Source organism: Accipiter gentilis, chromosome 10, assembly GCF_929443795.1.
Source record: "Accipiter gentilis chromosome 10, bAccGen1.1, whole genome shotgun sequence".
In the NCBI taxonomy this organism is placed as follows: Eukaryota; Metazoa; Chordata; class Aves; order Accipitriformes; family Accipitridae; genus Astur; species Astur gentilis.
In genome coordinates this window covers 23,292,779-23,313,667 of record NC_064889.1, presented here as the reverse complement: position 1 = coordinate 23,313,667, position 20,889 = coordinate 23,292,779, and the positions used below count along the sequence as shown (strand labels likewise).

At 47.0% G+C, this 20,889-nt stretch overlaps 2 protein-coding genes across 10 annotated transcripts in view; one reads left to right on the top strand and one right to left on the bottom strand.

The window, feature by feature from the left end:
* Positions 1-104: 104 nt before the first annotated feature.
* HACD3 (3-hydroxyacyl-CoA dehydratase 3) lies at positions 105-12,016 on the bottom strand. Its single transcript, XM_049813236.1, has 11 exons — positions 11,910-12,016; positions 11,517-11,559; positions 10,171-10,244; positions 8,002-8,166; positions 6,934-6,985; positions 6,428-6,538; positions 5,669-5,796; positions 5,031-5,143; positions 4,356-4,462; positions 3,141-3,272; positions 105-2,172 (listed from the first exon to the last, which is right to left on the bottom strand). The coding sequence occupies exons 1-11, from the start codon at positions 11,994-11,996 to the stop codon at positions 2,096-2,098; spliced, it is 1,089 nt and encodes a 362-aa protein (XP_049669193.1). The 5' UTR covers positions 11,997-12,016; the 3' UTR covers positions 105-2,095.
* Positions 12,017-12,185: 169 nt separating this feature from the next.
* Positions 12,186-20,889, top strand: part of DPP8 (dipeptidyl peptidase 8) — a 29,910-nt gene continuing 21,206 nt past the window's right edge. For 2 of the 9 annotated variants that reach the window (XM_049812279.1, XM_049812288.1), the window contains exons 1-5: positions 13,913-14,431; positions 16,057-16,326; positions 17,927-18,039; positions 18,998-19,171; positions 20,053-20,221. In XM_049812279.1, the coding sequence (XP_049668236.1) occupies positions 16,068-16,326; positions 17,927-18,039; positions 18,998-19,171; positions 20,053-20,221 (715 nt within the window). In that variant the 5' untranslated portion in view covers positions 13,913-14,431; positions 16,057-16,067. The other 7 variants (XM_049812289.1, XM_049812282.1, XM_049812284.1 and 4 more) reach the window with 7 other exon arrangements.

Here is a 20,889-nt window from a genome sequence, read left to right as displayed (position 1 = left end):
AAACATTGACCTGGTGAAAGCTTGGCTCCCAGCTGTTTATCACAAGAGTTAAATAATAAATTAAACAACTTCTTGCAGGAAAGAACAACTGAACTAAAACAAAATTTGGTTGTAAATCTTTCTTTATTAATAGAAACACATTCATTCTGAAGGACTAAAATTCAGTAGTGTAAGATCCATGACAACTTGCACTAGGTACCACAATTTCACTGAGAAATACAATGTATGAATACATATGGATTTCATAACGGAAGTTTAAATGCCCAGTGGAGAAATGATAAAGTATGAAAGTGATCCTTGCTGTTCCATTGCTCAGCTAATTCAATCCTTTGACATACTTCAAACATAGGTACAGTGTGTGCTAAGTGAAATAGTGTGTAAATAATGCTCAACGCTCCTGAGTAAAGTAAGCTGCGCTCTCCTTTGAGTGGGAGTCTTGAATATCCCTAAAGAGAAGTTGCATCGTGCCTCTTGTTGACAGAAGACAATTTGTGAAATGCAGCGTGGAGCTTGTACTGGTTCTTTGTTAAAATCTCTGTATAACACTATTTCCTTTCCTTTACAGTAACATTCACTGGGTCCATATCACAAACAGTAAGCTGCTTGTTACCTTTAATATAGAAAATAATTTTCTGGAGGATTCATATTGGTTTACAGTAGAAAAAGATACATAGTAACCCGGCACTAAGCTAATCTCAACTTCAGTGCCTGTTTGGGATTGCTGGCATTGCTTTGCATTGCCCTGGGGGCAGTGGCAGTTGTTGTGAAGCAACCTGTTCATAACCACAGTGCAGTTTAGAGCAAACTTTTTGTACATTTTCTAAACTGGATTAAGGAGGCCAGAGGGATCTGGAATTAACTACGGGAGGCTAGGTGTGAAGAAGGCCATGTTGAAATTAAGTCAACTGAAACAAAGGTTTCTAGGTGAGAGAGCAGATGACCTGGAACGTGGGAGGAGCTTCTCTTTTGTTGTTGCTGTTGTTTAAAGCAAGCACAGAGGAAGGGGTCCTTTCAAACCCTGTGTGAGATCCCCCTTGCTGAGCTTTGATACATACTATCAAAATAATACATGATTTGACTCACTACTCCATCCCACCAAGGACCCGCCAAAGCAGCATATACACTAAATTTTCAGCTGCATCCCAAAGTTTAAGTAGAAAAGCAATCTTTACTGCCTTTCTGAAGGCTATAAATACAGGAGCTACAGCACTGCCAGGAATGATCAGAGGAGCCCTGGTTTCCCATGACAGTTCCACGTTTTCCCTTTGCATGGGTGGGATGGTGTTCTGCTGGCATTCGTTCACATGTTAGGAGAAAGCTGGTACCTATGTTTCCTGGTTTTGTTATGTTTCAGGGCTTGCATTAGCAATCAGGAAGGTGTTTGTGACCACGTCACAGAGTGGCAGCTTCCCTTCCCTTGTGACTGGATAAGGATGTGTTCCTACAGGAATTCTAGAATCCACACAGCGCTCCTATTCTGTTAAGGCTGAATTAGAAACAGACCAAGTTGGTAGCATTTAAATTGGCATTAGCTACTTCCAGTTTTAATTATGCAGCATACTGATGCTGCAGAAGAAAAGGCAGGGGTATGTGCTGAGCAAGTTTACCCCAACAGTTGATAAACACCCAAACACTGTTCACTGTGGTCTCAAGACTGTGCTCCTCCTGCCATCAAGATGCACCCTAGGAACAGCATGGGTCAAGTAGTAGTATATCCCAACATCAGAAGCCCTATCTGCATGCAATATTGAAAGAGCAAATATCCAATTAAAAGATAAACACTGTTTCTATTTAGTGCTGCTCCACTGTTTGTAAGCATATTATATGCAGATAATAGGATTTCTTTCTAATATGGTAGTTGACAGAATACAAGTTTAAACGTTACTGTTCAATGGTAAATGCCATGCATATGTGATTGAAAGGGAACAAAATACAGTATATGGGAGTGTTACCTGAATTCACTATGAAATCATGAAATCTAGCATGATCATTTAAATTTACAAAATTCTTTACATTACAGTGGGTAAAACCGTAAGAAGTAGAGGCTTATCTTGTCATTGAGATAAATTAGGTAAGAAAGCATTGCAGTCCTCCTTTACTTCATCTTTCTCTTCTTTGGTCCGAGGTGCTGTTTCCTTTGCTTGTAGAGATGACGGGAGTTTACAAATACCCCTGAAAAAGAATGAAGTGTTCAAGGTAGAACTTCATTGCATCTTTTTAATGCTAGATGGCTATACCAAATTTTAAAAACCAACAAAACCCAAACAAACCACCCACCACACAAAAAAGTGATGGTTTAAGGGTGTGTATAGCATTGAAAGATAATGCAAGTTTTTTCTTGCTGAGTGAGGTAGGAGTTGCTGCACAGGCTGTTTGGTACCAGGCTGCTCAGAAGGTTGGTTTGTCACTTTGAGAAAGTTGCCACACTGGCTGTGCAGAGCTGGGGAAGGATCAAACAAGCATTTCAGAGTGAAACGCGATTAAAGGTACTCTTTAAGCAATGTCTGTGAAAGGGTAAAATCTAGTGAAAGTTCAGTTTAAAATTCTAGGTTAGATTCTACTGACTGGATACCCATACATGCAGTGTGCATACTGCAAAGTTAACTTAGGTTTAAAAACATAATGCCAGAAACCAAGTATGTATCAAGCACCATTCTTCTTTAAATATACTAGTATTTGAAGAGCCTTCTGTATTGCTTCCTGGAAAAACATGGCTTTGCATTGCATTAGTGCATTATAATGCAGTTTAGTTAAACATTGCTTTAATTTGAAATTATGTTTAGATTTCCACTAAATCATTCCAAAGCTCAAATACCATGTAAAAGGGGAAACTAAGTATACTGAGGTTATAAATACATGTAAAAATTATTTTTTTAACCCAAGTGATCAGTAGATAATGCTGCTAACCTGTTACAAAGGTCTCCTTGCAGGGGCTAACCAGTGCTAATTGTAGGTGTGTTCCCCTCCATCACTGAGAAATTTACATAAACAAGCAACAAGGATAATGCTTAACCTCAAGCAGTTCTGTGTTGCCATGATCCCCCAAGATGCAGGAATTTTATTTTCTTTGAAAAATATACTTATTCAGAGGAAACTGGCCTTTTTATTTCAATAGTGAGAAATACAATTAAATATCTTACCTAAAAACAAGGCTATAAGGTATATTTGAAGGAAAAATGAAAACTGGATTGTGACGTTCAGTGGATTTGGCAATCCCAGACTAAATTTCCCTGTTTCACTGAAGATTGGAATGGATTGAATGATACAGACGGCTGAAAGCAGAAGGCCACCATCATTACCAAACACAGATTAAATATACAATTGCCCAGCCCATGCCAACTTTTTCAGGATATTCCCCTCCTATTTGCTAGTTCTCATCAATTATACCAATTTTAAAGCTGTTTTTTTAAACATGCAGTATGATGGAAAACAGCTAGCTGAGGCAGTATAGCAGTTCAGCTACAAAAGGCTAAACACAGTGAACTTGCCTGGTGAGACACTGTTCTCATACACAACTGTAGCCTGCAGGGCCCATGCCAGCAGTATTTACCATGCAAAAGTACCCACAGCAATGAAAGAGGCATGGTCGTTCCTGTGCTTGGGGTTAGGCAATGCCCACACCTACTGGCTCACAGAAAGACGTTCTGACAGGTATCATTACAACACATTTCTTACAGCTAGAAGCTGAGTGGTGATATGCTTCTCAAACAAAAATTAAAAATAATCCAGACCTGTTAAGACAGAAGAGGTCACTGTAAAGCCACCCCCACCCCCCGCCACCTCCAGAGGGGCTACAGCAAGATGACTGGGTGACTGCTTCTTCCACAAAGCAGTCACTCTCCAAGCAGAAGGGGAGCAGAGCCCTATCTGGCAAGCACCACACCTGTCTCGGAACAGGCTATGCTGCTTTCAGAGAAGAACTGGCCCCTGCGGGTCCTGTGCAATGATTAACAAGATGTCAGGACCTGTGAGCTGGTGTGAACCCAAGGCAGGCTGACCAAGTCAGGTCTAGCAGACAAAAGCAAATACACTGCTTTGGATAAGCAGAGGGAAGCAAGCAGTCATCCTGTGCTGCTCACATGGACTGCAGTGTGTTCCTGGTCAATCTGTTCGTGTAACCTTTTGTTGCCTTTACTTTCATCTCCAGTGCCCACAAGGAAGACATCTTTTCACATCACATTGAAAAAAAATATTGGATTCAGCAAGACAAAAATGCTTACATTTGGTTCAGCTCAAAGCAAACATCTATTTATCTATTGTTCTATTTTGTTTTTAGTCCAGCAGCCAAACCAAAAATTGAGTTATTTGCCCAACCTTGACTTCGTTGTTTATTAAACTGCCGTTTTTGGACATACCTTCTGCCAAGCCTCCTAAGGGGTAGAGAGGGATCCAGACAGTGTAACGGAGCCAGGTTAGTGGTTTCCATTCTATACCGATGCATGAAAGCATGTAATATGGATACCTAAAACCAATTCAGTGTGAGAAGAAACAGACGCTGTTTAAAATGGAAGCTGCTACTAGAATTAGTCTTGTATATATACGCTGTATAGTCAACATAATTCCCAAATTACACAAGAAAATTCAAAAAATTGTTCCTGTGGATCATGATGGATGCACCCTTACTTGGCAGTTTACAGAACTAATGCTCTTAATCTGACCGTACAGATGAATGTAACTGCCTGGCTTGCCTAATAAACCTTTCAAAATACTTCTTTTGAAAGAGAAACAGAGCATAGTGCAGCTCAACAATGGAAATTCAAAACAGAATCCTCAAGGAAAAAAGGAAAAAACAGGTTTCCCTAGGTTCAGGGCAGTATTATTTTCAGCCTCCAGCCTTGTCCCAGCTTTTGGCAGATGGAGCAACCTAGGCAGGCTGTGATAGTCCACATCCAAAGGAGATTTTACCCTCTGGGGCCAATGCACTAGTGCCACTCTTCCAAAAGGTACAAAGACCAAAATCTTCTTTAAAGAGTTCTTGGGAACAATCACATTGTTCTGTACACACCTGCTAGAAGAAAAATCCCACAAACCTGAACAGCTCAACGATACTCCAGAAATAAAATACAAAGAACACCACAGGTTTGCTCTGCATTTCCTCTAAGCTTCCGAGGATAACAAACAAAATAAAGTTTCTTCCAAGTATCTGTTTAAGAAAAACAAATTAAGGAACAGTCACACTCTTCATCAAAAGAAAGCAAGTCCTTGCTGTCAAAAACATGCAGATTATCTACTCTTCATGTCTAAAACATATGCTGAGCACATAATTAACTCTGCAGCTGAGCTGTGACCTGCTTCTTATAAGCACGTGTTTTGCTCTGTATTTAAGTGCAATCCAAGGGACCTAGTCTTAAATCATCTATCCCCATTTTTATGCACAACAACCACAACCAGGATAAAAAGGGCACTGGCACCAAATCAAAATCATGTACTTTTCATCAGCCGCTTCTTGCTTTTGTTGTCCTCAAGTATCTTACCTAGGTGATGGAAGAAGACAGCCTCCCACAGCTAAGACTGGTACACATGGATTCCTGCCTCTTGAATAATATATTCTCTAGTCCAGTGCCAGTGAGGTTGTTATCACTTACTTTAGGAGAGTCTCAACACTTGTGTAAAATAGAGATTTACTTTAAACATGGGAAGAGCAAGGAGAAGAATCTTAAAATATTACCTGCACTACAGCAGGTATCAGCGGTGATCTGACTAGTCCTATCAGTGAATTCATGATCTCCATTAATGCCAGGGTGTGACAGAAATACATCATGTCAGCAACAGTGTGAAATGTGTCATAGAAGGAATCTGTAAGACACAGGAAACCATTTTAGAGAACAAATGAATTTCCATGTCCAGGAAGCTGGCCCAGCAGCATAGCTTTTAGTAACAGGATTCTAGTTGTATCTCAAAAAACCATTATGCATAATTATGTAACTTCTTTATAGGCCTTATCTTGAAGTTACAGCAGTTAGGCCAGAAACACTGCTCAAGTGGTCTTTTTCATAAACAGAAGGATCACGAGCTATTTCAGTAATTACTTTACAAAAAAGCGATAGCGCTGTACCTCAATAGAATGAATTGTTCTTGCTGCAAAACCAAAATATTCTGCCCGGCTCATTTTCAGAAATACTAACATTGCAGTGAGCAAAACATTTTGCTCCAACTGATTTCTTTAGAAGTAATCTTGGCAGAGTACAAGTACCATTCATCAGAATATGCAGTTGTGATTTACAAGAGGACAGTATTTTCCTATGCTTGATGCTGTGATAGCTTTTGAGAGGGTTTTGTTGTGTGCTTCAGTGATGCATTTACAGTTTTGTTTCCTAAGTATGTCTTCCTTTAGATTTTGCTCTTCGGAAAGTATTAAAAACAACACTAAAAAAACCAACACCACCCCACACCCCCCCATGTGAATAAAATAGTGCTTTTTACTTGCCTTTTCCCAAGATGAACAGTCGTACTGTCATGTTCACAAAAATCCAAGAGAATCCCAAAAACTGTACAAGATTATACATGATTAAGTATCCCTTCTTCAGGTGTTTGAAAGCTAAAATCAGTAATAAACACATCAGGTGAGCAGAGTAGAATGGTAAATCTTCCGCAAAGAGCACAGCTGCAAACCAGGCTTTCTATGAGAATAAAGCTTGCAAGAAAAAGGGAAGCTATTGATTGCGATGAAAGGGTTGCTGTGTGCACTGTGGTTCTGCCTGCTTTTACCATCATCTGCTAGAATTCAGTTCTTGCTAGTCAGATTTTTTTAAATTCCTTGGAAACTGCAGTCCATTTGTATTAAATTTCTAAATAGCTCACAATACAAAGGTCCCCCTCCAAGATGCACCAAGCCAGTCAAAATTGCTCCACCAGACTTGAGGTTTTGCATGTAAGAGTGACAGCAGCTTTCTAAACCCCACCTTACACACTTAAAAAGGTATGGTTACTTACGGTCTTTTGGGACTCTGGATTCTATTTTCATTTTGTTAATCTTTTCTTCTTCCTTAAGATGAAGGATAAGGTTTTAAAGACTGTTACTGTAATTAGCAAGTGATTTGTTAACTATACTACTGCAAAGCTAGTGGGTTTAAAACTGAGCTAAGCAGCCAGTTGCTAGAGGGAGGGTTTAAATTTTCAGCTGCATAAAACAACACATTGATCATCCAGAAATTATGGTACAGCAAAAGCTAGAGGGTGTTAACTAGTTATCCTGCCTTCACTATGTATTTTATTCTATTAATTAGATGCTTTTGCTGAAAAAGCCTGCTGTTTTCTGTGTTAATTCTCAATTATTACTGATTCTTAGAGCTGTTCCTTAAAACATTTCATGACCCACCAGTGACCTGAAGGGAACTGAGAACATCCAGCCCAGGCTCTCTGCCTGCCCTTCACCGCTGCTTTCTCGCTCCTGGCATTGCAGCGGCCCTTTCTCCTCCGCGCTAAGCTCAGTGGCTGTGGAGGGGAACAGGGCAGCGTTTGTTGTAAAACAGATTTGCAGAAATGTGGTCTGTTCAAGTCTTTTCCAAGATGGTCTTGCACCTCCCTGCTGCAGTAAGCTGCTCGAGCTTACCAGATGGTGGGAATGCACCATCGGGGCCAGCCCAGCAGCTCAGGAAAGCCTTAGAAATCCCTGCTTTCCAGACAAGCACTGCCCAGGACTGGCATCTCTGGGCTCCGTATGGCACATTGATATGATCCTCATATGGATCGAGAAACAGGGCTGCAAAGGCATTAGGCAAGGGGTGCAAGCCTTTGGCTGCAGACCCTGGCCAGTGCTGAGCTAGCACAGAGCCACCAGTTCAGATTCATGCTGCTGCTCTTTCTAATCAGAAGTGTGCCTATTTCTGCTTACAATTTGAACTGTTTAACCAATTCTACGTGGGATCTGTATGAAATAGCAGTAACAATCAGCATGCCAGACAACTCCAGGCAAACGAAGAACAGAAGTTCCAGCACAGGAGAACAGCTATCCTTGCTTTGTAGCTGACAGCACAAGCCACACACGCCCACAGGACTGACCTTCTCCTTCAGTTCCATTTCAGCATCCGATTCATCTAACCAGCGGTCGAAGTCAGGAGCTAGGAAGAGCGGGCGCTTCTCTTGCTTGGTGAGTCTCTCCCACCAGTTACTCTCTTTTTTCTGCACAGTGATGTTCAGCTGCCTTTGAGTCACCCTGCATACAGGCTGAGGGCAGGCACAGGAGCATACATCAGCACAAGTCCTAAGAAACAAGCTCTGAGGCTGAGTTGATACCCAAGCTCTCCTTATCAAGGAGGCAGCGATGATATGGACTGCTGCAGCACAAGCATTTCTCTGCCACCCAAGGCATGGAAGCAAAAGGCAGCCCAGTTGAAGATGGCAACTGTGATGGCTGTAGGCCTTGCTAAGCAGCTTGAAAGCCTGCCCGTACCGCACAGCACCATTGCATCCCACCACAAAGAGCGAGCACAGAACCTGGCGCTAGCCTTCCTAGGCAGAACCCATAATCTTGGCTTTAGACCTTCCGCATTTGGTTCCATGAGCCACCCACTTCCTCTAGCCAGTGGTAAAAACAACACTACCGTCAGCCACAGGTCCCTGTCCAAAACAGGACCCGACGTGACATCTGTTACAGCGAGACAAAGAGCTAACAGCCTTAGGAAATATCTGGAGATAATCGTGAGCTGACGGACCTGGCAGTGTGGTCACTGCCGCTCCATGAGGCCTCTCTACCATGGCCACACGCTGCATAATGGCAGCCTAGAACTTCTCCATCCTCACATGTCACCTTGGGTGCCCACCCTTACTACCACCATCGCATCCCTCCACACCGTGCCAGGGTGCTCTGCATGGACTGCCTCTCAAACCAGCTGAAACTGATGCAGAAGAGCCATGAGCTGCATTCTTAACTGAGCACGTTACACCAGCACTGCTCTGTCAAGGCTTTCTGGGTGCTCCTAGGACATCTGAAGGCTGCAGCTGTAATTTACAGTTACTAACGCCTGGTCCTTGCCTGTCAGAAGCTCCATCTCCCACTGGTGGCCAGCCTGGCACCAGCAAGAGGCACTCATGGTGCACAGCAAAGCTAAAGGAAAAAACCCTGGACTGCAATACTTCCTGGTCCTGACCATCTGTAGTTACACAGATCTCGGAGTCTGTTCTTGTCCCTCCAGTGACTCAGAGTGACTAGACTTTTGGAAGGAGGCTGCTCTGCAGAGGCAAGGGCTTGCCTTCCAGGCCTGGCTCACAGCAGAGCCCGTGTCTGCCAGCACAGAGGACAAGCACGGGCAGTGGCGGGCACCCCTCCCCACACTGTCAACCAGGCAGCTGCCACTTTACAGGCCAGGTGACAAACTGGTGACCAGATCCTGGAACCAAGAGGTGTTCATCGTCTGCCACTCAATACCTGGTAGGAGCCACACTGCTGATGGACCCTAGAAATTCACCCTCTGGCGGTCTCCTCCCTTGCTGAAGCAGCAGAGGTGAATGGTGGCTCCCAGTCTGACTGCAGCTGTCCCCAGCAGGCAGCCAGGAATAAGCAGCACAAATCCTGCACTGGGAGCAGAGCCCAGAGTTTTCCTGTGCCCCCAACAGCTTTCAGAGGTAAAGACAGACTTTGCAGCCACCTGCGAGCAAGGCAGAGGGTCTGCTCTTCCAGCCAAGCTCTCTCCTATCAGACTACAACAGGAATTAAGAAAAGATTTTTGCACTGGGAGCTACAACGTATCTGTATTGGCAACCTAAGAAATCTGCACAAGCCAGAAGCATGAGTTCTCACAGCTTTCTTTTGTTGGGCTGCAAAAGAAGCCAGGAAACATCACGCTGACACTTTGCAGCACAGTGTTTCCCTGCTCTCCAATCAAGGTTGCGTCAGACAACACATTGCCAAATTCTCCCATTATTTTGCTGCTTTAAATCCTTTAAAAAAATGACAACTACTATTAAACAACTGATACATGCAAGGCCCTGTTTCTATTAAAGCTGACCCACGCGAGCACTAGCTCCAGTGAGGCAATTTGCATTAAAGCAGGATGGTGGCTGAACACCGGGACAGAGGACCGCCACAGACAGCTTTTAGCCTGCAGCAGTTACAGAGTCACCAGGGAAATCTAAACAGCATATTGTGAACTTTACGTGCAGCCATTTTCCTTTCAAGTTTTTAAAAAATTACTTTCTCTTTGCAAGAGTTAGAAAAGTCACAATACCTACTTTAGGCTCAACCGGTTCTAGGAACTCGATCTGAAATTCGTAGATGTTGTCCCCTTTGGCACCATGACCCTGAGCTAAAAGACAAAAATTAACGGTCAGCATGAAGGTCCTAGCTAGTTTCACGCACCCCACCTGCAAAGAACGCTTTATACATAGAAATATTCAGCAGTTACTTACAGTGCTTCCCCCTGCCTTGCTGGGAGGCAAGAGGAAACCACACAATAACAGGGAAGACACAAACAGCCCAAAATGCTGCTCGGAGGTGCGGTCACTGGAGTCGGCAGCTAAAGCTATGGCAACTCTGCACGGTGCTGCAAAAGGGTCCTTGCTCGCAGGAAGGCAGCGTGTGAGATTCTCAAAAGGCTGCTCATGCCTAACTCGAATCCCACGGAAAATCCCCCGCCTTTGGGGGATCCAGCCTCCGCACCGACGAGCGAGCGCCCAGGGAGACTGGTCTCCGGTGGGTCCGTAGGAACGTGATGGAGGGAGTCCCCTCCCAACAGCAGGAGGGCAAGTTCATCTCTCATTTCCCATATAAGTGGGTCTTGTCCCCAGAAGATCTCTAACAACCTGGATGCTGAGTTTAATTTCCACCCTTCCAAGCCGTAAACTGATCCTGAAGTGAAAACACGATGTGCAACAACACCCTATCAAATGGCCCTGGCTGTGGCTCACCAGGGAGGCAGCATTTCCCAGACAACGCATCTTAAAGAAAGCCACCAAATAAATGGGAAACCCCAAATAAAAACAGCTACAGCATATCCTGAGCCCTACCCGGACGAGCCAGGCAGCACAAGCTCCACGGTGCTGCAACGTGCAGCTGCCTGGCTGAAACAAAACCATCTTTTAGGAAGAGATCTGCTTTACCTTTCAAATCGAGCACTAGTTCCTGATGCAGAGGTTTGATAACAGTTGCAAACAAGGTCTTTGTGAAAGGAAAAATTGGTGCGAGTTATCTCCGGGGTTCAGTTGCCGAGTTGTTCCCAACAGCAAAGACGTATGGAAATCTCACTGATATTTAAATATGGGGAGAGGGTTGGGGGGTTTTCTTCTGATTAGATAAGATACAACCTGCTACCGTTACTAGAATACAACGGTTTGTAGGCGGGTGTGTGTCACGACATATCCGTACGTGGCCCGGCACCCGGCACCCAGCTCGGTCACCCTCACCAAGGGCGGCGATGGGGAGCGGTGGCTGCCGGCACCCCGGGCTCTCCTCCCGGGACGCCCGCACGCCCGGGTGGGCCAGGCTCAGCCGGGAGCTGCCTGGAGCAGAGGTGGCTTCGCAGGAGACACCCCCGCCCCCGCAGCCCCCCCCCCCCCCCCAGCAAGGACGGAGCCCCTACCTTTGAAATGCAGCACGTTGTCGGTGATGGCGACGTCCGGGTGCTGCAGAAGGAGAGGAAGCGTTAGGCGGCGGCTCACGCACCCACGCCGAGCGGCGGGGACGGGACAGGACCGGACGGGACGGGACGGGGGGTCTCGCTGGCCCCAAGCGAGCACCGCGCTTCCCCAAACCCCCGCGCACAGCCCACCCTCGCTCCGGGGCGAGACCCCGCCGCCGTTAAGCTTCCCGCGCCCCTCCCGCTTGGCAAACCCGCCGGTGGGGAACGGGGCTGCGTGGGTGTCTCGCAGCCGGGGTCCGCGGGTGGGTCACCACCACCCCCCCCCCCAACCCGTAGGGGGGCGGGGCTGCCCGCTGCTGCCCGCTGCCGCCCCAGCCGCCCCCCCTCCGGTACCTGCACGTCACTCAGCTCCACACGCAGGTAGAGCTCGCGGTGCCGCTGCGCCCAGTGCACGTGCGGCCGCAGGCTCGGACCCGCCATGGCACGCGCCGCGCCGCTCCCGAGGCGGCAGCGGGGGGGGGGGGGTGGGGGTGGTGGTGGTGATGGTGGTGGTGGTGGGGTGTTCCCGCGCGCCTGCGCACAGCGCCCACCGCCCTCGCGGGAATGGAGGTGGGCGGTTCCTACTGCGCCTGCGCGCAGCGGGGAAAGGAAGGAGCGGCAATGGCCGCCGCGGCCGGCAGGCGTCAGCTGCGCTCCCCGCCTCCGCGGGTCTCCCTGGGCTCCGCCGCCACCCGGAGCAACTTCTCTGGCCTCAGGTGTCGTCCGGTGCACCCTCGCTCTCCCCTTCGGCCTCTGGGGGCCTTGCGTGTTTCATCCAGTCCCATGTGCGGCCTCCTCCGTGCCCTCACGTCGCAGTGCCGGGTCCAGAGGTGTCGGCCGCGATGGCAGTGACCCCGGTGAGAGAACGCGTCAGGTATTTTAACAGAACTGTGACGCGTTTCGGGCACTGTCGGCTTTCAGGCCCCGTTGGCAGCTTTCCACTGTGTGGGACGTCCAGTCCCTCGAGTGTACCCTGCTGCCTCTGGAACCTGCAGGGAGTGTGCCGTGGTGTTGACCCCCGTCCTCCTCCCTCCATGCCACACGTCTTCACAGAGGGGCAGCCTCTGGCAAGGGCACAGAGAGCTTCTTGAGCCATCTCCGCCATGACTCGGGGGGGCTGATAAAAATCTAGAAAATACCGCGCCATCTGTATCCTGCCCTGCAACCACACACCCCAACCTTTTTAAACTCTGACACTGGAATTACTTTGTGCCCCAAGACCTTGCTGCCAATAAGGCTAAAAAAGGGGCAGCATTGATTTTGGTGGTACTTGCAAAAAGGCCACGCCTCGCTCCTGTAGTGGTTCACACAAGGATGCCTCACCCGTGGCCTCCCATGTTGCACTGACAAAGTTCATCCTACCCTCCATCCCAGCTTGGCGCGACCTCTCCCTCCCAGCTTCAGGGTACTTTTTGATGTTCCCCCAGAGGTTTTTTTGTGCAGATCTCTGCGTGGGTAGGAGGCACCAGCTCTGTGCCTCAGTCTGCCTCTGAGCAGAGGATTTCCAACCTCTGGCAGCCCGTGGGGCTGCAAAACTGCTGCGGAGGGTCAGGTGAGCTGTAGAAATAGGTGCCGGGCTGCTTTATTTTGGAACGCAAACCCCCCGGGCCAATAAGCCGCGGGGCAGTACGTGGGAGGCAGCACTGAGCAGCTGGTATGAGGAAAAAAAAGCCGTCGGGTCTGTGTGTGACCTGGGGCTTCTGCTTGCACACACATTTAGGAGGGGGCACCTGCACCAAAAATATTTTTTCTGGTTTATAGTGGATCAAAAAAGACTTTGGTTTACAAAAAGTGGCTTTGCTTTGTGAAGGGAAATTCAAATGTATAGAAACATTTGGCTGGGGGCTCATTGCACTGGGGCCTGTGCGTGCCCTGGGCTGGTCATTAGTAGCTGGGTTTTTGGTTGGTTTGGGGTTTTTTTGCTGTAGGAAGCACATCAGTGTGGAAGTGCTGGCTTTTGGGGGGGAAACAAAGCCGATTTTTGAAACTGAAGGATCCCCGTGCATGGGGCTTTGCATGAGGTAGTGTGTGTCTGTGTCCCGGGTCCCCGTGCAAGGGGTAAAGCCTGTGTCCCGGCTGCCGCTGCACGGAGCAACGTGCGTATCCTGCTGCACGGGGGGAGTGTTGCGCGTCCCGTCCCTTGGCTCTCCGCAGCCCGGTCCTCCCGGCCGGCAGGCGGCGCCCTCGCCCGTGCCCCGCGGTGGTCGGCGGGGCTGGTGCCGCTTCCTCCCATCCAGTAGGGGGCGCCGCCCAGCCTAGCGCGGCCCGGCGGCTCCTCCTGGCGGAAGCGGAAGCGGCCCGGCGGGGCGGCTCGGCAGCATCGCCGCCGCGGAGAGCCGTGAGTACCGGGGTGGGTGAGGGCCCTCGTGGGGCCTGGGGGAGGTGGCCTCCCGGGAGCGGGGCCTCCGTCCTGGGGGGAGCTGCTGGTACCCCGTGGGGTGGGGAGAAGGCGGGGGGAGGCTTGCCCCGGGGCGGCCTGGCTTTTCGCCCCCGGCCAGGCCTGCCCGCTGCCCCCCGCCGCGGAGGACCCCTCCCGGGATCTATCTGCTTCCTCCCACCTCGGCGGCAAGGGCAGAGCGGTGGCCGTTCATCCCGCTCAGGCCCGACCTGCCTCTCCGTCGCACCCTGCGGATACGAGGCGTCCTACGGTGATGTAGTGCTGGAGGGTCCCCTGAGCTGGTGTGAAGGACTGGGCGGTCTCTCTTTGTTGGCTGCAGGAAGGTGGAAAAAAATGCTTCACGTGGCAGAAGCTGGCTGCGGTAGAGATCCCGCAGTGATCTCCTGGGAGGCAGATCCTCGTGTTACGCTGGACTAACTTCACCTTGCCCGGTGGCTGTTCTCACTCTTGTTTGCTCGTTAAAGGCTACTGCTCTTTGGTATTTATCTCTTTTCTTGAGAGGGGAGTGTGAGAAGTAGGTCGGGTTAAGACATGTTAGCAGCTGGGTATAGGTGGGAAAAGGAGATTTCTCTTTGTTGGAATTCCGCAAATTAGATGCGAGTTTTCTGATTAGGGTTTGAAGTCTTATTCTTGGTTTCTAGTGCTGTCTGAGCAGAGCACTGTTCTGTGTATGGGCTTGAACTCTCCTTCCAGTTTTACAGGGCTGTTTAATAACTTGTTTTGTCTCTTTGTGTTGTAAATAGCTTGGACAAAAGAAGGACCTGTGTCTGTTTCGTTTGTATTGTCAAAGGTGGAACCAAACTTTTAATCCAGACTTGTCCTGCTTTGCTTTTAGCAATTTATGTTAAAGAGGGTTTGTTCCAAGGTGTAGGTCGTCTCTTTTTCACTCATCTGTGATGAGTTATCTCAGCTGCTGTGTAGAGCAGCAGGAGAGCCAGTCTGTCAGGGAGCTTTGCCTCAGGTAGCTGTGCTGCCCAAGCCCATCCCCTGAGATTTGGTGGTCCTTTAGTGCCTGTCTGCTCATTGGGAATGCTTTATTTAGTCTGTATTAGTGTTTTTGTCAGGCTCGGGCCACCAAGCTCTGCCCTAGCAATGTGCAGAACAGTTCTGCAGCCTTTCCATTCTATATGTAGTAAAACTCTCTTCTTTTGAGAACTGACAATCCTTGCGCTTTGGTCTCTCCAGTAATGAACTATGTGGCAGGAGTTTATAGCGTGAATCCTTTTGGAGCTGCCCTCAGATCTGGGATTTACAGTGGAAGGACTTGGCTTTCTCTTGCCAGACATCTGGGCTGTTAATTCCAGCTCATATATCTTTTGTAAGGCACAGCTGAGTGCAGGAAGAGATATCTGCTAAATTAGCAACCTGTTTGGGAGGATAAGATTTATTCTGCAGATAAATCTGTTTGGAAAATGCTTTTTTCACTGTGTCCCCCTTCTTCTGGTATCTCTTCACACTTCTGGAAGAGTCTTAATCCATACAGTATTTGTAATTATATCCCTGAGATGATACAACAGTGATGATCATTGCTAGACTCTTCTGAGCTTTGTTTGAAAGGAGATGCAAATGAACCCAAGAAATTATAGGAGAATAATGGGAATAAGGGCACACGGTTGCCTAGGCCCATTGTGTGTGGCCTGGTGGTTCCAAATTGACTACTAATGTTTGTTCTAAGCAGTTGGTTGTTCCAGATCTTGCTACAGTCCTAATCGTCCCCTGTTCTAATATCAGTGTAGTGAGGTGATATTCATGCAGCTTACAGGGAGGAAGAAGCACGTAGGAGCTTAACAGGGAAGAACTTATCCAATTCATGAATTTAGTAGTTGGGGGAGGGGGGGGGAGGGATGGCAAAGGCAAACAACAATAAATCTGTGTGGCTCTGTGAAGTTCTTAGTCCCATTCTGAAAGGCTGAGTGATGGCAGCCTGTTTTCCAGAGCAGAAATCTCTTTCCTAGTCTATTTCATTCTGCTGTTTTTTTTTTCTCCAATGAACTGGTGGTTTTCTTATAGCACTTTTGCTGTAGTGTGTTTTGGGATTCTGAAGTGAATATTTGCTGGGCTGCTGGAAGGCAATGCTGAACCTCTGCTATTCTGTTCTTCCAGAAACATGCAACATGGCAGCAGCCATGGAAACTGAACAGCCGAGCCTTGAAATCTTCGAAACTGCGGGCCGTGAGGAGCAGGTCCAGAGAGAGGAGCAGCCAAAACTGGAACCTTTCTATGTAGAGAGACATTCCTGGAGCCAGCTTCGGAAACTGCTCACAGATACACGGAAGTATCATGGGTACATGATGGCAAAAGCCCCTCACGACTTCATGTTTGTGAAGAAAAATGATCCTGAAGGACCTCATTCCGATAGGATCTACTATCTGGGTAAGCTTGCTGCGACAGCCTGTGTCTTGACTAAATCACTGCAGAGGCTCTTCAAGTTTGACTGTTCTTGAGAGCTGGGTGTTTCCGGCAGTTAAATCAGAATGATTTTCAGGCCAGATTGGCTGGTCAAATGTCATGATCATGATTGTAATGTCTCATTAAAACTTGTGATGTAACCTCCCACAGAAATGGTGTGATTGGAGGTGACCCATTAGGCCTGCTGGAGCTGGAAAAGAACTGTGAAGCGTCCTTTGGGACATATTCCCTAGCTGGGAGGATGGGTTAAGTTTGTTTGGTCTGTTTTCTCTCACTCCATGTATGATATTCCCTCTCCAAAAGCTGTGTCAGTTTGATCTCCTTTCTCTTAATTGCAACTAGTGGGTAGAACCTTTTTTTCTTTCAAAGTTTCCTTCCAAACAGAGAGTATAAATGTAATTTTGAGAGTTCTTTGTGCTTCCGCCATTGATGGAGTAGATTTTCCAGGGATTCTGGAGGGAATAAATAGCAGTGTAGGGCAGGGGCAGCTTAAAGAGTAAATGTTTTTCTCAACATTTTTGGTCTTGATAATGAAGAACTTCATGTAATTTATTGTTCTTGGCCTCAGTGCGTCATTTCTGCATTATTTCAGTAATTAGTGTTCACTTGATATATCTGCGTTTCTGAATTGCAGCTGTGTTTGAAGTGATTTGGCACTGTAAATGATGCTGTGAGCAACCTTCTCTGTGGCTTTTTGGAGCAGGCCTTATGGTAGAGGAATGCTTTTGTCAAAAGCTGCACTAACTCAACATAAGTCCATGAAAAACTGGATTGGGGGAGAAGCAATGGTCAGAACAAAGGCTGAGGAGCCGGCACTGTGTTCCAGCCCCATTGCTTGCTGCTCAGGCTGGTTGCTTAAGCTCTGATTTGTGATTCACAGAGTCTTTGCATGTGCTGTGCAGTGACATAGTCGGAAAGCTGCTGATCTGTCTCTTTTTTCCCCTTTTCAGAGGGTGGGGGTCATAGTCCTTGAATGATGCTGAATTCAAGCATGTTGTGAGGGTGGGTTAAGGCTGACCTCAGCTGAGATGAGCTCTGGTTTCCTATGTGCTACTTCCTGAGCTGTAGGTCAGACTTGGTCTTCGTGGGGCACACCTGGCTCCTTTGGGGCTGATCCCCATGTGCCTGGGCAGGATCTTTCAGAAATCTGAATAGCACTGAGTGAGGGGAGCAGGAAAGGGATGTTCAAATCTTCCTAAAGACATGTTATCTGTGAAACACCAACTGCATCATGCTGTATTCCAGCCAGGAGAACAGCAGAAAGGTCCTCCTTGATCTTAAAAGCTTACAAAATAAAGGGGGCCCCCAGCCTTCAAGAAGATACAGATATGCTTCAGACAGCATGGGGTAAGTCTGGGTATAGTTCCTTGTTCTCTGCCTTCTCCATGACTTGCATTTCTGTGAAGCGGGGAATTCCCAGAGTGAGGCTGCAGTGCAGAGACTGTCAGTACTTTCTCTGGTAGGAAGGGCCTGTGAAACTGTTCCTTGGTATCCTTTGAGAGTGTTTGGATTCTTAACAGAAAGCTAATATACTTTTTTTTTCCCCTCCTCACTTTCACAATAGCAATGTCCGGGGAGAACAGAGAGAACACGCTCTTCTACTCTGAAATTCCCAAAACCATAAACAAAGCTGCTGTCCTGTTGCTTTCCTGGAAGCCTCTTTTGGATCTTTTTCCGGTGGGTCCTGATTTCTTCCGTGCTTCCTGGCAGCGTAGCAAGTACACAGGCTTTAGGGTTGCACCTATAAGCCATTGTTAAAATTTGGAGTTCATTGTCTCAAACGTTTTAAGATTCTCCTTGTACTTGGGTAACTCTGCAGCCATCTCAAAAACAAGCACAGCTTTCTCACCAGTGTTTGGAGTTACAGCCTTTGTGCGTCATAAAAACTGCATGTGCTGGATGATTCCTCCTTTGCCGGCAGAGATTGCAAGTACTAATTTGCATCAAATTCTCTGCTGTGAGATCCTGGGGATTGCTGAAGGAGCTGTAGTCTCCAATAATCCCTGTCTTGCAGGGGGGAGTGATGAGTCCCCCTAAGGATCAACCAGTGGCTCCGTGACTCATGCTGGAGCAGAGGATCCCTTTCCCACTCACTGGAACGTGTGTCCGCTTTTCACCTCTGTACTTAGCAAGCCTGCACCAGTCCCACCCCATGCACCGTGGCAGGTTGGAGGAGGTGGGACAAACCCCATGTGGAATTAGGTGTGTTTTTTCCCATGTTATTTCCTGAGGCTGTCAGCCAGACATAAAACTCATTCTGTGCTCTCCTCCCACCAGACCACTCACTGTGTGTCTTTGCAAAAGTTAGCAAAGACTCTCCTGCTTGTTCTAGAAATAACAGACCTTCAGTCTGATCTTCCTTATGCAAGTGTATATTGGAAATAATGCTGGCCTTGGTATGGGAGAACTGGCTGTCAGGTTTACAGTTGTGTAGGATCTGATCATGGCCTGCACCTACAAGTGCCGATGGCAGAGGCACAAGCAGGAGCAGGCTTCTAGCCGCCAGCAGGATTCTGGAGGAGGAGGGTGTCTGCGCAGCCATCTGCTCCTGGAAGCTTGGCATGCAGAGATACTCTGACAATGTAGTAAGACATGCACAGCAGAGGTTGATGGTACTTCTCTGCCCATATATTAGGCCATCCTAGACTATGGGATGTACTCTCGTGAAGAAGAACTGCTACGGGAGAGGAAGAGAATTGGCACCATTGGGATTGCCTCTTACGATTACCACCAAGAAAGCGGCACCTTTCTGTTTCAGGCTGGGAGTGGAATTTATCACGTAAAAGATGGAGGCCCTCACGGATTCACTGTGAGTTTACTCATCTCTCCTGTTTTCTGCAGTACTACTTTCCTCTGTCTAGAAGCTCCTTTGGTTTGGAGTGAAAGCAGAGTGCAATCATCAGTTATTGCTGCACTAGCATGGCAAGTAGCCTTGATGACCCTTGAAATGTGGAGAAGTCCTCCATAGGGATGCATTTCCATGGTTGTAGAAACTCGGGTGGAGAATTACAAGAAATGGTAGAAACCATGGCAGCAAGGCAGGACACCAGATTTTGTTGATTTTTCATAAGTAGCAATGCCAATAAAAAGCAACATAAAGGCTCTGTGTTCTTTCACATAGTCAGAAGTCACACCAGAGACAACTTTGGTTCCCAAGCTGTGGTTTAGAGGCCACTGTTCAGCAGCCAGTGCTGTATATGTTACAAGATTTGGCTGTATAACTTGCAGAACAAGCAGCCTTTGCTCTGCTGGTGCTGAAGCTGGACTTCAAAGCTGAAATAATTTCTTGTTATTGTAACAGATGCCTGATGTCTGTCTAACCCTGTTGTCAAGGGGAATTTACTGTACCCTGAGTTGCTTTTGGAGGATGAGATTGTATGTTCTGCCAGCCCCTTTTTAGGGTGCTGTTTTTAAGAGTGGGCCAGGCTTCTCTAGACAAGTTGCACTGGTGAAAGAAACCCTGGTGGGATCTGTGTAGCCTTGGTAGAAGCACAACTTTCCCTATAAAATACCTGCATAGTATTTTTCTGTGTTTAAGATGGATAGATTCCTCTGTTGTAAACCTGTGTATTTGAAGTCGGTGTCCACACTACTGTGGTCTTAGAGACCACCTGATAATCCAGGTTAGTTTCTATAAGTGTCCATGTGTTACCATTGCTTACTGTGCTTTTTTTTTTTTCTTTGAAACAGCAACAGCCTTTAAGACCCATTCTGGTAGAGACTAGTTGTCCAAATATCCGTATGGATCCCAAGCTTTGTCCAGCTGATCCAAATTGGATTGCATTTATCCATAGCAATGACATCTGGATATCTAATATAGAAACCAGAGAAGAAAGGAGGCTAACATTTGTGCACAATGGTAATGCATCCTCAATTAAAATCTCCACACCTCTTCTGCACTTTTTTTTGCTAGACTGAATTAAGCAATGGCACTGGGGGTTCTTCTGAAATCTGGGGAGTGGCCACTGTTTATTCCACCTTGTTTGTCATGTTCTATGTGTTTCCTCTAGTGCAGATATTGTGGGCTGATTCTTTTCCCTGCACTGTGGAATCTGGCAGAATGAGTTATTTGTTGAATACATATGGAAGGGCTCTACTACTGAAACACACATTCCTTTTTACTGGAACTGCCTTTTTTGTGTGGAGGAGCTGTGGGTGGAATAGAGCTGGAGGAAAGTTTCTGTCAGTGAAATAATGCTGCAGGGCCTTTTAGAAACAATATAGACAGTTTCTGAATAACACTGTGGCTTCTGCTGGCCCCTCATACTCAGTAACTTAGGTCCTTGCTTCTTATCCTCTCCAACTCTGTTTTAGATGGGTATCCTGAAGGAAGGAAAATGGGAAATTGTGGATAAAACACTTTTTAAAAATTGGTTGTGTTTTGTATTTAAATCATACTTTGTATTTAAACTTGATCATTTAAATTTTAGTTCAATTAATATTTTTGACACTTTATAATAATGCTTTAGCTTATTTAAATGTTAAATATTAAAATATTATGTAAGTACATTAAAAATAAACTGTAGC

Coding starts and splice junctions, on each gene's coding strand:
- HACD3 (XM_049813236.1), bottom strand. CDS start 11,996: ATGGCGGGTCCGAGCCTGCGGCCGCACGTGCACTGGGCGCAGCGGCAC. Junction 10,245..11,516: donor CAACGTGCTGCATTTCAAAG/GTAGGGGCTCCG, acceptor TTTGTCTTTTAG/CTCAGGGTCATGGTGCCAAA. Junction 2,173..3,140: donor CCTTATAGCCTTGTTTTTAG/GTAAGATATTTA, acceptor ATTCTTTTTCAG/GGGTATTTGTAAACTCCCGT.